Genomic DNA, 16,669 nt, shown 5'->3' on the forward strand with positions numbered 1-16,669 from the left:
TTCTCCTGCAGCTGTCAGTGGGGACCTTGCATGATGATCTCAGAAGTCAAAATTTTTTCCCCATCCTTTTTCAAGTTAAAGAAAAAGGACATTGATTGGACCGTGGATTTTGAAGAATATAGATAAATAGATATATTCTATGACATACTAACTTTGTGCAGTGAAATTGCACCAATAGCACTGGTCCAATAGACATGATAACTTATGTCATTTACATTTATTTTTGTTGTAAAAAAAAAAAAAATCAGTATTTTTGCCTATATATTCTTTTCTTTTAGAAGCAAATTCTTTGCTACAACGTCCAAATGTTGCCCCTTTTACAATAGCATAATTCAGATTTCCACTGCTTTTAATTAACACACATCAGAGTTGCATTTCTACTCCAATGTCTGCTTGCTGAAATGGTTGAACACGTTGTAATTAGAAAAGCCACCACAATCACTCTCATGAAGCACAAAGGTGTTACCATGACTCCAAACTTTGTTAACAAAGCCAATACACGTAGGCTTCTCAGAAATATCATTCCTCTCCATTCTTTTCACACATAACTTGATTTGTTCCAAGTACACATTCCTTTATCAACTGGTCATTTATTTCCGTTTCCTTAACTTCAGACAGGTATCTAAAATGCAAATGACAGAAGAATGGTTGTTGTTTTTTTTTTTCATCCCCTAGAATGATAAATTTTGTTATTAGCAATAAATTCTGCTTCTTGTTTTTTATTTTTATTTAAATAACTAGTTACAAATGTCAGTTCTTCAAGCACACTCCCTGGTTATTTAGGTTTTTCTGTGTGTTTCTTAGCTCCTTTTTTTTGGCCTTCTATTTCCCCTTAACAATGACTACTGCATTTTCCTGTGGTGGTGAATCTCCTCAAAGTTCTCATTTGGAATGTAAATCTGAACATATTTTTCCAGGCCTATTAAGGACAAAATTCAGAACAAAGTTGCAGGGATGGACTGATAAAAAAAAGTGTAAAAAGAAAGACAAACAGAGATCCTACATTTAGTTTGTAATAATCATCTACCCAAACGTGAGATGAGGAGCAATTAGGTAGCTGACAGTTTTGCAGAAAAAGATTGATAGTAATAACAGGGCTGATAAGTTCAATGGGAGCCAGCAGTAGCCTCCCATTTGTAACTGAGATAAGCATCAGACTGGGACATGATACGTGAGTGCTGGATGCTCAGAGCAGTAAGGGGCAACCAATAACAATTTGCACATATGAAATGGATGTCTGTAGAGAAGACGAATAATGTGATCTGTGTCCTCTCTAGGAAAAATATGCAGTGACCCCATAACATGGGTGGGAAATTCACACATTCACTTGAAATGCAAGAAGCTTATTGCCTGACTTGACATGCATCTCATGTGACGGATGTCTCCATTTTGATGAACTGCATCTGGACGGATGTGTCATTACAAGAAGACATATTTCAAACAAACTCATGTCCGGGCTTTGCTTCCTTTATTACCTAACAGTGGAGAGAGAGAGATTAGAATATTCTTCTTTCATTCAATAAAGAAGAGGGGACTTAAAATGGAGTAGTAAGTGCTATTGCATCCTTTTGGTCAAGTGGAGATTGAGAGAAATTCAGAAATAAATTCAGTGGGAAAACAAAACAAAACAAACAAACAACAACAACAAAAAAAAAAAACACAAGTAACTGGATGATAATAAGAGGAGAAACAAAGACAAGATTCTAGAAAAGTAAAATGTCACAACTTGGCAGGAGCTAGTTAATAAAACCTGCAGAAAAAAAACGAAAACCAAAACAAATCAACAATAAAAAAAAAAGCTGCCTCCTGACAATACAGCAGATAAGAATGATGAACTGCTGGGGGAAAAACATACAAGAAATCCTCCAGGAAATTACTTCATCTTCAAGACACTTTCAAACAGATGCAGTGATGACAGAAAAGCAAGTAGGAAGATACTGAAAAGCTGCGAGTAATTTGACACGATCATACAGTGAAGAAAATACTGACTGTATTTAAGGAGAATGTTCCTATCCAGAACAGAGCCAGATCTGGTGGCTGATCTGGGATTTGGCATCTGTCTCCCTCCCTTCTCCTCCAGGCCTTCAACTTCAATCAGTTGAAGCCCTCTCAAAAGTAATTATTCCTCTTCCCAGAATACCCTCCAGCCTGTCAGTATTTCCCTGGTAATTAAATAGTCAGAAATTGTTGTGTTGTTTGCAGGGAGACTGCTGCACATAGAGGGAATTGGGACAATTTGTGATCTGTGCAGGAAGCCACCATTGAAACAGTCCTCTGTTCCCTCCCACTTATTTTTGTCTGCTGCAAGACATTTTTATTTGATTTACATGGGTTTTATGTTTACGAAAGAGAATCAGATTTGCTTCTCAGCAGCTCCAGCTCCCCTGTCAGCATCTCCCACTCCCTTCTGCCCAGTAAGAAGATCTGTAAATCTGCACCTACTGTTTTCTGCAACTTCCCAGGTCTTACTCCTTTCCTTTCTTTCCGCCCACCTCCTCCACAGGGTGTGTAAAGCTGATCTGTCTTCTGCCACTCCTTCCCTCCTTTAGGATGAGCTTTTCCATTTGTAGTGCTAGGTGCACTGAAGATCTCCAGGCAGTTTCACCACACTTTTTCTCATCTCGTTTTCTAGGAAAGGTGTTAAAAAGAACAAGAGATATTACCCTTTTCCACAGCACCTCTCTAGAGATGTTTTAGCTTGGCTCAGATCTGACATTTGTCATCCTTCGCTGAGTCTTTCAGCCATTAACCAATACATCAGAACAAGCTCCTGTGTCAGTCAATGTGAATATTTCATGAACTACCGCATAAAATAATTCACTGAAATTCAGTTATAAGTAGCTCAGGTACAAATACTTCCTATCAACGGTGTCCGATAATTCATACAAATGGACCTTGCTTTTACCTATTTATAACTTTACCAAAACTTTAAACTCTGAGGTTATATTTGTTACTTTGTCTTTCCTTCTAATCAAGTTTCATTACATTTCTTATCTTCCATTCCCACCCATTTCAGATTGAGGTTGACATTACCTAGCCTTTCATGTTTGATTTTACAATGCCATACTTTTGCTAATGCTCCACTGCACTGGTCTCCATCTGAACAACACCCTGGGTGTTCTGTGATGGTTTATTTCAATGTAAGAATTTACTACAGCTGTGAAGGATGCTGGAGGGACCATGAGGATTTGAGAGCAACGAACTGGTGCCAAGCAACAGGGGCAGCTCCAAGTTCAGGGTTGTCTGAGATACTATGTGCAATACATGTGAAAACACTGATGCGTAACTATTAAGATTTCTGCTTGAGATCATTTTCAGTGAAAAAAAAAATGTTGCTGTAGTTCCTTTACTCACCTTTTTCTCACCTTTTTTAACCTTTTTTTTTTTTTTTTTGGGGGGGGGGGGGAGGGGAGGGAGGGGAAGGAGATGGACATGCAGTAGTTTTGGTACTACAGCGTAAAAGAAAATCACCAGCAGAACAAAAGGTGCCGTTCATTGCATATGTAGCTAACAAATAAAAGCATTTACGTTCAATACGAGTCTGAGACGAGGTAAAGTTAAAAGTTTGCTTCTTTCATGTGCAAGATCTATTAACACTATTCGTTAAGAGTGTGGTTCATTAAGAAGCCCAAGGAACTGAGATCCAGTTCACTTGGAATTTTATGTATTTCATAATTGCTTTCCCTACCTTTAGTCATCTCTCCACAAAACCAATGAGATCCTGCAGTGCCTGGGCTAGAAGAACAGAATTTTTAACTGAATTCCAGTTTTAAGATCTGAAACACTGATAATTCTGCATTATGCTGAAATATGTAACTGCCTCCATTATCTTAATACAAGCCTTGGACACAATTGCAAGCAACACATTTACTTCACTGTCCAAATTATTGGGAGAACAGTGACAAGATATTAGGGAATATTAAATATCAGTAAGAATTTAGAAATAAATCTGCAGTTTCACAACTTTCCACTGAGGTGCAAGAAAATCCACGACTTCTGTTTCAAAAATCTTTGACTTTATATTAACAATTCCATTCTTCATCGTTCACTAGAGGAGATATAACCACCAGAAACACCAGAAGAATAGCTAATTCCATCTCTGCCTTGTGTAATAAATTGCCCTGGCTCACACCTCCAGCTTGATTAACAGTGTCACATCCAGGTATCCAGGAGCCATAGCTCTCATAATTGCATTACAATTCATTATAGCTTTAATTCTATACACAGAGGAAAAGCTAAGGTGGACACCTTCTCAGTCATAACTTTTGCCATCAACATTTTTTTGACGTGTTCAAGGACACCATGAGCTTTCAACTTAGATATCTCAAAACAAAACAAAACAAAACAACAACAAAAAAAACAACAGCAAGTTTCACCCCAAATACTTGAAACTTGGCTTATAAGCATGCCCAATTAGAGAATTCTAACAAGAAATATTCATCAACTTTAACAATACAGATCTAACTGGTAAAACTGTAGGAAAAATATTCTGTATTGAGTTACCAGCCTCTACTTTCCCTTTTATTGGCTTCTGTTAATAAGTTCACTGTATTTGAGTTTTCTGTCTGAAACATAAACACCAACAAATGCCTCCAAACTGTCAAATCAGCTACTGGTTCCTTGTTCTTTTCTGCTAAAGAGTTGCTGTTACCTTTGAAACCAGACTTTCTCAAAAAGCATCTGTCAAAGAATGAATGGTGCTGAGTTTTTATCAGTACATTCCCTGGACGTTCATGCTCTAGCATCTGTGCCTGCCAACCTCATGGTTTATCCAGCTCTCTCCACTACAGGAGCCAGAGCATCACAGCTGAAAGCTTCTTGTGAGGAACAGGACAAGACATGAAGAAAAGCAGCTGAAGCCTTTTGAAGCAGTCTTCTTAAATGATGACAGCCACATGGCACAGCACTCTCTCCCATCAAAGAGTGCTCCCAACGAAAGCATTTGGGTACACCTCAACTCCCCAGGGGAGCCTTTACACAATCCCACATGCAACTGGACTCTGTCTTTGCTCTTTCTGAACAACTCTAAACGTAACCGGAACCGGAACACTGAGCCGAACTGATATTGTATAAACTCACTTTAGGATAGAATAAATTTTGTGGTTAAAAATTAATGAGAACAAAATAGATGACATCTTGTTATCTGTCGATCTTCTGTTATGTTGAAGCATCTTGTTAATTGAAACATCCCGTTATCTGTCGACCATCAGTCAGGCTGAGACTTGAGATAACTTGAGTCAACCTTCTGTTACGTCTTGTTAACTGAAACATCCCGTTATCTGCCAACCCTCAGTTAGGTTTGAGCCAACTTAGCATTTCTGAAGCTTGGAAAACAACTGATTCATCCAACCTGGCATTTTTTTAAGCAAAAGGTGAAAAGTGCATCACGAGGAAGACCTACAGTCTTCCTCCCAAAGACCACTGCCCACATCCCAAAGACCCCGGCCCACAATTCTTGGAAGGCTTTGCGCAAGCGCAAGGACTGATAAACTAATTAGCATACGAAGCAAGAGTAGGAGGGGTTAGGTAATGAATATGTATAGACATTAATAGAATATTCATCGTTTTGCTGTATAAATATGAGATAGTTTGTTACTTCGAACATGCACAATAGGTGCATCCCCTGTGCATCCAGCGCTGCAATAAAGAATATACCACTTAAGGAAATTTCGGCTTTGGTCTTTGAATCAGAACCCCAGGTGGGACCCTAGAAAACCAGTACGGAGCCCCTTTCTCCCATTAAAAAGTGCCCCCAACAGAAAGCTTTGGGTACACTTGAACTCCTCTGGGGAGCCTTTATGCAACCCCACATGCAACCGGACTCTGTGTCTTCACTCTTTACAAACAACCCTAAACATAACTGTAACCTGCCGAGGTCAGCAGGAATTTCACAGCTGCAGTAGAGGCAGAATGGATTGCACTTCTGCACTGTTTTTATCTGGTAGCAAATGTCTATAAAACAGCCTGTGGCCCATGATATGCTTTCACACAGACCTGGTGTTCCCCAGCAGGGCTGTTAATATGAACAGAATTTGGCACTTGCTGTCTTGGGCAAAAGGGTGAAAATTTACTTCTCATAAGCCCATATTATTCTCCAACACCTATTTGCTCCTGGCTTCCAAAAGTTGCCATAAAACAGGAACTACTTTTTTTTGTGTGTGTGAAATGACAGAAAAGTAGCAGTCCTCCCAGTTGCAGAGCTGTGAAAAAATGATGGTTGTTAGATATATTCCTTCTGTGACAGGACTTTTACAGTAGGAAATTAGTGTTAGCATGCACAATCCAAGGGCACTTCCTCAAAGATAGCAGCTGAAAGCAGCTTCTGTTGGGAAACAGAACAGAGTTTCTCCTCTAGTAGAAACCCTCCCTGTCTCACAACAAATCCCCTAAATCACTGCTACAGACCCAGTCCTTACTGGGGTAGCTGTGAGCAACCATCTGGAAACACTGTGCCCCTCTTCTGGCAGACAGCCCTCTCTCGTGCTGTTCCATGGCTGAGGGGACACAACCAAAACTCAGAGGTCTGTTCCTAGGAAGCCGTTCACCCAGCTCGGCTGCGGACTCTGATCTGCTAATACTTTGTTTCTCAAAGATGACAGGAATCTCCCAGCTCTGACTTCTGCCCGACATGCTCTCTGCTGCTTGTACTTGAAGAGCTTGTGTGTGCCAGAAGCAGCTGTCTGAGCTTAAAAAAAAAGCACAGAGCACTTAGACATATCTGAAGGCACTAGTGGCCCAGTGTTCCTTGGCTCTCCCTTGGGCTGATACAGCATCAATGACATTTTTTATCTAGGGCTGCAATGAGTTGAAACTAAAGATTTTTCTAAATTGGTGTAATATTTTAGCGAGAGAACTAATGCAATGAGAAGTAAAATTCAGGCATGCACATGAGATAAATAAATAAGTAAATAAATTGCTAAGAGCCATAAAAATAGTAACATAGAGAGTTTCAGCCCTTCTCGGCTTGTTAATACCCCCTCACCCCCCCAAAAGCTATGATTTCAAGTACTTCCTAGAATCAGGGTCCCAAATGCAGTAGGATACATGAGCAGTTTGTCTTTCAAGCCGATCAAGGATGTCAGTGAAGGCAGAAATTGCCTATCCACTTTCTGAAATAATTTTATGAGCTAACGTGGTCTGACCAATCATCTCAATTTGAAAAACAGAGCACATCCATCTGCAGAGATGGAGCAGATGCAAAGTGGGCAGGTAAATCATTTTTACCTCGAGTCACACTGTGTTCCCACTGCCAAGTGATCTTTCGATCTTATCATTTACTTACTTGCTTTTCTCCTCTGACACTTTTGAGTGCAGAGCAGGCTTATAAAATCATTATGCACACTAATGTTAATCAGCAACAAAAGCATCCATGGGTGACGAGTAGGATGCTGACCAGCAGCGTTCAAGATTTAGGGTTCTGAAATAACGACTAAATTTACCAACGATTTTGGCTCCAAGATCCACCCCAAGTGCTATGTTATACTTAAATGAGCAACTAACACCGAGAGCTTTCAGAAACATTTCTCTGAAGAGGTCTGAGGGATAAATAAGAAGGCTGACCCAGGTTGTTAACCCTACCAATAAGGCACTGTTTATGAGAATGGTTAACAACATAATGAATGGCAGAAAAGAAAGCACAAAGCATTGGGCAAGGGGAAAAAGGTGAACAATTTAGGTAGCCTTTAATGTCTGATGCCATAAAACTTGAGTCCTTGCACACAGCAGGAGGTATTTGACATTTTCCTCTTCAGAGATTAGCACTTGCAGGTATTGATTTAAACTAGGATTTATACCATGCCTGTCATTTTTACGAAGGGCACAATAAGAGAGAGTAGCAAGAAATTGCCAGGCACACCATCCTTAATCAGCTGCAAACTGTTTTCACCCTAAATCTGCAGGTTTGTCAGGAAAAGCAAAATGCACACAACTAAGTGAGGCAGCAGGAATGGGCATTCAGCAGGACAGAATAAAAATAGCGACCAGAAAAGGGTGCCATTAGAGAGCTTTATCTTTTATTTTTAATCTGCAACAGATTCACAGCTCATGACACCTCTTTTTAAATCTTATTATATGGTTTGCATTAGAATTCAAGCTCCTTCTCAAACACCAAACTCCCTGTGCCCTCTTCAGGGCACCTGAGCAAATCAGAAGGCTGACGGGCTAACTTTTAATCACCTGAGTTGCTCGCTGGAGGCAGGCTCAAGTAATATATGTGTGCTTCCCCTCTCTCAACCCAGCAGTCTTCCATTTGCAGAAGTAAGTTTAAAAACACTCTGCATAAAAAAAAACCCACCCAGCTCTGCGTGAATGAGACTTCAAGGTTGAATATATCATTAAGAATTTCTTTGGCATGAACAGAGGTAAATGCCTCAGTTCTTTTGATTCTCTGTAAGAGCTGGGCACCTACCTTGCTCTCGGTGCAATCCCAAGTGACTTCCAACAGGCCTTGTTCCTCTAAACCATTCTGAAAACTCCAGTCTTGCCTCTTTGGCAGTTATGGAAACAAATGCTACAGCCAGGTGTATTTCAATTACGATGGAAAAAAATTGCAGGGAGAAAATATATTCTGCTTCTCTTACAGTGCCCAAACCTCTAAATTAAAAGCAGTAAAATGGGTGCCTCTTTCACCTCTGAAGTCTGCTTGAAAATTGCTTTCCCATTCAGCCCGCACTCAGGAATTCAAATTATTTTATTCTAAAAGTTAGAAACCACCAGAGGTTCCTGCCTCTGTGTGAAATGGATTCATATTTGCAAGAATTATATCTTTCTTGATAGGATTTAGGTCTGCATGGCCCTTTATTGGCTATGCTACCCTGCTAAGACAGAGCTGTTTCTGTTAGGGTTAAGTTCAGGCAACAAGTGCCACGCACCTTTTTTTCATTCTCTGCCTGGATGAACTTAAGTAAAGCACAATGCTGGTCCCTATGAGGTGCAAGTAATCTCTGGAACGGTAAAGAAAAATTGGACGTCTTCTCTACTGTGTCTACAACTGATCAACATTTTACAATTGCTTTTTAATGCATTGAAGCATCTCTCTATCATTTGTACTGCCTTTTGAGTTTGTGTTATTGATTCAAAGATGACCAGAAGTGTATCTGCTGTAAAAAGAAAACCATGAAGCTGGAAAAGCAAGAGAGCTGTCCATGCTGCTTGGTGATCACCAGGGTTTTACAGACACACTGTCTCAACTGCTGTTGTATCTCCGTAGAGTGTACTAACAGGCCCCCAAAGCTGCACCTGTGCTTATGTCAGCAGCCAGCTCTGGTTCAAGATCTCTTCTCATCACCAGCTAAAAATGTCTAAGGCTTCTTCTGTCACAGGAATTGAGGAGCAAGAGAAAAGGAGGGCAGAGACAGAGACCCAGAGCTGCACTGGGATGCCTGGCTGGCAGCTGGAGGAGGGGGCTGCAGCCACAGCTACCTGCCGCCCCAACCTGCAGCTTCACACCTGCCAGCAGCAGCAGCAGCCAGCCTCACTTACAAGGGCTCTTTCCTGATAATTAGTAGGGAGACCTCCCTGCATTTTTTTTTTCTCTGCAGCCTACATTTTGAGAAAACTGCTCTCCTCAACTACACCTGTTTGAAGGAAGCTCTCAGAGGAATGCTGTCAAAATGCAGGACACCTCTATGGCCCAATGGGGCTAATTTATGATGGCTGAGGGTCCCACCAGCCCATGTTTCTCATTTCTCTGCTACTCAATCTGTATTCAAAATGTTTTGCTATCAGAGATTTATCTTACGAAATAGTAATACCATTCTGGTTTAGTGCCAAGGCTGGGCTAAGGGATGGCAATACATTAATGCTCCAGGTAATCAGCACAGCAACTTCCAACTGGCAGTCACAGCTCTCTGAAATTATCCTGGCAATAGTACATGCTTTCAGATATGCTCACTGCTCATGTCTTAAAAGCAGCATGCAGTAAATGTGAGACATGCTTTTCTGTGTATATAACAAGTCTAAAATAATTCCAGTGATCCAACCAACCAGTCAGGAAATGATTTTAGGTTTTGTACAAACATCTATTGTTAAAGCAGGGATATACAACCAGCTTAGGGAGAACCCCAAAAAAACGTTTTAACATTAAATAAAACATAACTCAACATAATCAAACTAGAAAATGAAGATTATTGTTGTGTCCAAGGAAAAAAAAATGTTTCTGGAAAGGAAAAAAAAAGTTTATTTTAATAGGGCTGTACTTTTAGTTAGACCCCACTGAATTTACTGGAGTGGACTTTAAGAATAGTGTAATATGGGAAATCATCCACACCACACAACCCTCTGTAGGTTTATTCTACAGAGAGCACAAGGTTTCATTCACTGCTTGATGAGATAGGTCAGCTCTAATTCTAACAAAAGAAGTTTCAATCCAGCTTTGGAGGAAGAAAATTCCTGCATAAATAAGCCTTTCCCTGCAGCATATTTAATCTTGATCTCTTCCTACTGCCAAAATAGTTTATGGGATTCACTGTGCCTCAGTCCAAGGAAATAACAGCTACAGAAAGTTTGCTTGTGCTAGAAATACACCTGGCATTGTGATGGAGGGGAGATCAATATAAACAAGAAAACAATTGTTCATTGATTTTTTTTGTGTGTGCTTATCCAATTACCAGTAACTGGCATGTTTGTATATACTGTGACGTAAATCTAAATCTGTCTATCGCAGACATCTAGCACAAATAATATTTTACAACGAATTAACTGCAGCTTTGTGCTCCTTCAGCATCTGTCTTCCTCCTGAAGCACTGTCTCCTCTTCTAGGGTTGCTCTCTTTCATTTTGCTCTCCAAGTAAACAACCTCACCTGACACCTTATTCATCAACCAGTAATGGTGGAGAAGGTGAACGTGCTTGCACTCCTGATTTGCTGCTCTTCTTGTCAGACAGTACAAGGAGACTGAAGGCAACAGTTTTTGAAGCACCAAACTTAGTGATTTGCAGTATGTCAGAAATCGTCCTTGCTTTTGCATATTGCACTGACACAGCAGCTGCCTGGCACCTGTTCTTAATTCTCTGAGAGCAGCATTGACTTAGAGTTAGCCCTACCATTACTGTACAGAGACTAATGGGGGTTGTGTTGAGTTTTGGTTACAGGTGGCCAGAAAGCCCTCCAAAATAAAAGACCCTCACAAAATTGGAAGACCAAAGAATTTGTTCTGCCCTGGGGAATGTGCTGACCAGTACCATTTCTACATGCTTCATGCTGCATTCAACTGTATTTTTCCAATCTAGTCTGAAACATTCTTAGTTTAGGTTGAGACTACCTGAGCTTCCCTATACATTCTTCCCAGCAGTGGGATGACTGCTCTTCAGCGTTTACCTTTTGATTACCTGCCTCCAACATAAATTCTGCAAGCAATCTGCCATTTGATGAAAACACACTTGCTTTCCTGTTTGCATGCATGGCAGCTTTCAGTCAATGAGTCCCCAGACCAGAGAAGCCATCAATGAAATACACATTTGTTATGCTGTTTGAATTACAGTTCAGGCTAGCAAAATTAAAAGGAAACAAAAAGATGAATGCCGTCCCACACTGCTCCATATAATTAAAGAGAATTAAAGAAAAGCCCCAGGGTCAGTGACGTTGGTGTTGGGCAGGAACAATACCTAGGGAGCTGCAGAAACTGTTAGCACTTGGGAATCTTGCACAGTTTCCCACTGTAGAAGGTGAAGTAATTAATCTATAGTCTATGTGCCTTGGCCAGCCCAAGAAAGGAGAGAGGAAATGGGAAGAAAGATGGTCAAGCCCTGAAATGTATGATGTCTGGGATATCTCAAGGGAGCTGATTCCAGGAGAGCAGTCTTGAGGAAGAACATGGAGCTGGCAATCAGGACAATAGGATTTTACTCCTGTCCCTGTCCATGCACAGAAAAAGACATTTCTCCCCTCTGTTTCCTTTCTTATCACTTTGTCTGCCCTACTGATTTAGATTGAGAAGCTTTGCATATTTACAAATTGGCACTCTGATCCTGAGCAAGACTACGAAGTGCAGCGTGCCATAAATAAGCATTATGTTATGCAAATGACACTGACCTGGGAGGTCACTTCACATGTTGGGTCAGAGATGTCATTCCCACCATGTTGCAGGATAACAGCCTTTCCACGTGCTCTGTTGGCCAAAGCAGACCTGACTGAGGTGAAACAGGGGCAGGAAGGGGTCAAAGTCCAACCTACGTTCGGACTCTTTTATTTAAAGCAGAAGACTCACTCACCTCTAAAATAACCCACTAAAGCACATTCAATGTAGATGAAATATTCTGTTCCTCTTCAATCCAAACAACAAATTTGGTCTATTCCAAACAAAAGGGGTCTCTTCAAACAATACTATGAGATATTTCTGTAGAAGTGCTGGATATATCTCTAAGCAGAAGCTCTTTCCCCAAAAAGGCAAGAACAACTTAGATTTCAATACCAACTAGGATTTTTCATTTCTTCTTCAATACAGGCAGAAATGACTCAACAAGGTGAAGGAATGAAGAAGAACTGATGACTAGCTCCTCGTGCTGTCTGTTGAGACAAGCCCAGTGCAGCCAAGGTAGCAATCTGCTGTCCCTCGGGTGAGCAAAAAACAGATTTATAAACCTGTTTCTAAATCCTCTTTCCTAAAGTTCCCCAAGGAGACACAGAGCTCAGAAAAGCCCTTTACTTAATAAAAACCTTTATCCAGGAGGCAGTACACTGTGCAAGACCATACATCATGTAACATTGATTCCTTGTACTGATAGCCTAAGATGAACACTTTGCTCCATTTGCCTTTAATATCCTTAGGAAACCTCTTGGAATGGGGTAAATCATTAAGGAAGGGGACTCTAAAAATTTACATCTGTACACTGTTATGTAGAAGCCAGGAAAGTTGCTTCTATATAGATGTATCTATATGTACTGTGTCTTTATATCCATGTAAAAATATAAAGCACTGATACTTCTTATTAGTTGAGAATGCTAGTGTAGGGAGAAAATGGCACATCTTTATTTAATATGCTATTTGTGGAGCATATCCGTGTTACACTCACCATCAAAACAACTGTGCTTTGTAGGCTGAAAAGCCATAGGACACATTTTGGTGATGCACTGCAGAAAATGGTGAGAAGAATCAACTCTGCCCAGATCTGGCTGATTTATAAAATAGTTTTAGTGTTCAACATGATAAAGGGACTTAGATTTCATGTTTTAATAAGGGAAGGAATTAATTTTCAGTTGACTTGGGGATCTATGTAAAGATTACCTGAGAAGGGTAATTTAGAGGGTTGATTTGATTTCCATCTCCTCCTTTGATCCCACCTTTTTATTCTCAGTCCCCTCCATGTCAACCCCCCTCCCCATGTTTGGCATGCCATATTGGCTTTTTGATCTCTCTCCTTCTACATCTTTCCACAAAGTGTAACTCCTCATTTAAGTCTGGCTCATTTCTTGACATGACACAGAAAGGTAAGCCAATACATTTTAGATGAAATTCAATGATGTCCACACTATTGCAATTTGGTCAGCAGCTATTCATTAATCTATTAAGAAAAACAGGACCTACTAAAAGATGCAAGCTGAAACTTTTCCAAGTGTATACCAAACAATTTACCCAATTTACCCAAATCACTAACAATTTTGCAAGATCAATAGAAAAAGCGACTTACAGAATCAATATCCATTCCCTCTCTCTCAACTCTAAGCCTGGAGAGCAAGCCATATTAAATGTAAAGCTAACCTGATCTAGGCATTGCACTCCCCCTCTAAGGGCAAAGAATTCTGTGACATTTGGAAATGGCAGCTACTTACACACCATTCATTTTTCAGTAGCATCCGTTTCAAAGTGATATCATTACATGAATGAGCTCTACCTACTGCTTGTGGAGAGCTTTGCCTGGGCTGGTTTTGTTTTGTTTTGTTCTCTTTGCAAATGACTATGTAGTATAAAGCTCTGAATTGCATGCATTTATGAATCTGAGTCTAAGTGTGCTGCTATTTTCCCAGGAAAACTGTCATTATAAAAACAGCCAGCACAGGGCCTCATGGCACTTAACTCATAAGACAATTGGTTTCATGGAGCGAATACCAGCAGCTGCATTATCAAATAACCTGAAGACTGAGCTGGAAAAAAAAAACCAATAAAAAAATGGATCTCAGTGTGAGATGCGGGAGATGGAGAGAAATTAATCTTTGGAGCTCATCTTGAACATCAAATAATATAACTGACCAATGAAAATCCAAACTGAAATCTTATTATAGCTGCACATACAGACAGCACCTGAAATCAGCACCTATTTTTATGAGATAATGTAAATACACCCATAAGCACTAGAAGACTGATCTTACCTCATAGTTTCCAGATCTGGTATTTAGCCCAAAGTCTTTTAAAAGTCTTCCCAAACTTCATACATCAGATGTAGACTATCTGCAGAGAAAAAAAAAAAAAAAACATAAATAAATAAAATAAAACTAAAATAAAGGAAAGAAAACAGACAACTGTAAATATACTAAAACCCGTGAAACCCAATAAAGATGCAATGTTCCCAAGTGTATACATATTTCATAAGCAACACAAAAACACTTTTTTTAATGCACCCTGTAGAAAAAGAGGTTTCAGTTCCTTGCCCTTACTGCCATGAATATTCAGCCTAATTTTCTGCCCCCTCTAAAAATTTTAAGCTCTGAAAAGCAAAAGGATACCTCAGAAGATGAACAACTGATTATCTCAAGATATCTCGAGATAATCAGGGGACTTAACAGTGACCTTGGTTCTTTGTTTATTGTGAAGTCATGTATTCTGCCAATGGTTAGCCAGTTGGTAACTTGTTAGCCATAAATCCCGCTTAATTATTTCTAGCTAAAAACAAACAAAATGTTGATTTGGCATTAAACAAAATTCATCTAACAAAGCTTCCATGAAATTAAACCTATTTATCCCTTTGTCTGCTAACTGAACCATCAGTAATTCTTTCTCCATATACTGCACAAGATTTTAGCTATTATTCTAAGCAAATGAATTCAGGACAAAAATAGAAACAGCCATTAAAAGATAATGCTACTGGATAATTCTTGCTCCTAGCTCTGTCTACATATATAAGCTTAAGATCTTCATGATACTCCAATCAAGCTGAATTAAATGCTTTCCAAGTATAATTTTGTGCTATATAAGCTTGTCTCATTAAAAATTGTGGGGGGACAGCCTTGTGACTATGAATTAAAATATTGCTGAGACTGCTTTGTGAGTACCAGGCAGGCTGTTTGTACTCTCACATTCTTTGTTTTTACAAATGAAAGAAAATGGTAATCAGGGTTCAGTACATTTATCCAAAACCTCCAAAGCAGAACCTTCAAGAAATAATAAGGCATCAAGCTGGCCTTGCAGAAACCTCTCATGCCCCAAATGCAGCAGCACTGACTGTAGTTCAAGGTGTCGAAGTGGCAGAGAGTGACCCTTGATCTGTACAATAGCTGCCTAATAGCTGCTGTTGTCAAAACAGACCTAAGGGATTATAAATAATTATCACCTTCAGGAAGATGTTTCTTACATGTCTCCCACTTAACCTTAACCCGATTATGAGGCTGTGCGGTGGTTTTGCAAACCTTGGAGATCTGAAACACTGCTCTGCACAAAACAGGTTTTCATTTCCCAGTTAAGTGAGCCTAGCAAGCAGCTATTCTGAGGTTCCTTTTTGTGGCAGAGACTCTGGGACCTGGGATGCCAGTTTTCATACTGCTACCGCAAGTCCCATGTCTATTCAAACGGAGCAAATTCCCCAAAGCCACATGTAGTTCAAGCCAGGAAGGTTTTTGTATGCAAGGCTCCTGATGGTGATCACACAATGGCTGTAGAGCAAAATATGTACCCCCTGACCAATGGGATTGTCCTGCTGGTAGGGCAGTAAATCAGGGCTTTGAGTGAGCAGCATGCTTGATCCTTTTTTTTTTTTTTTTTAAAAAAAAAAAAAATATGTTATTTTTATATAACATATTGACTTCTTTCAATCCACTTTGTACTGTATCTAAAGTGGCTATGGCTGCCATTCCATCTCAGGATTTTCTGGTTCTCTATTTTAAATGTCACAGCCAAGTTAAGCCTCACTGTCAGGAGAATGAACATGCAGTCACCTGTAGAAGAGTTAGCTCTGACAGATATTCTCTGCCTGTTGGTTGTCTCATCAAAACCATATCTTGTCTCACTCTTTCACCCTCAGGGATAACATGACCTCAACAAATGTCAGCTTCATAGCAAAACATTTCTGAATACAAATGCTCAGCCCAGATACAACAAAATCCACAACCCCAAAATGTGACAGAGCTGGTAAGTGGTGAACAACATCCTGTTTGTTGAGGATTTTGTTAAACACAGAATCTTGGCCACAACTGAACTTGCCTCTCATAAGGTGGTTCCAATTTGCTCGCTTCCTTCAAAACCTTTTAACACTTGGCAATGCATACAGAGTCAGAAATTTATGGGGAAGGAAATGATGCTGTGTCAGAAATGGTGTCAGATGAATAGCAACAGGGTACCTGGTAGCCACACTCACTTTTGTGTGTTTAGCAGAACAGGGAACTAGAGCTGAATGGCTGAGAGCTGTTGATATCAAGTTGGTGGCCATATAGAAGACGTGTATGATGATGCACAGATGCTTCCAAGTCAGTCTGTCCTTTTCTTTCTTCCTATTTCTCCCAATTTCTCCAATCTAGGCAAGGA

General features: G+C 40.0%; 1 protein-coding gene across 4 annotated transcripts in view; it reads right to left on the bottom strand.

Moving 5' to 3' along the window:
• BFSP1 (beaded filament structural protein 1) overlaps positions 1–16,669 on the bottom strand; it is an 82,397-nt gene that overhangs the window by 35,991 nt on the left and 29,737 nt on the right. Inside the window, exons 1-3 of one of the 4 annotated variants that reach the window (XM_072035263.1) lie at positions 14,659–14,721; positions 14,305–14,383; positions 2,439–2,628 (exon numbers count right to left, since the gene is read on the bottom strand). Coding sequence is in view for 1 of the 4 variants with exons in the window: in XM_038176922.2 (XP_038032850.1) it covers positions 14,305–14,309 (5 nt within the window). In the remaining 3 variants the exon portion in view is untranslated. Of the gene's footprint in view, positions 1–2,438; positions 2,629–14,304; positions 14,384–14,658; positions 14,722–16,669 lie in introns of those variants that run through there. The other 3 variants (XM_072035264.1, XM_005010832.6, XM_038176922.2) reach the window with 3 other exon arrangements.

This window comes from Anas platyrhynchos, chromosome 3 (genome assembly GCF_047663525.1).
Source record: "Anas platyrhynchos isolate ZD024472 breed Pekin duck chromosome 3, IASCAAS_PekinDuck_T2T, whole genome shotgun sequence".
Lineage (NCBI taxonomy): Eukaryota > Metazoa > Chordata > Aves > Anseriformes > Anatidae > Anas > Anas platyrhynchos.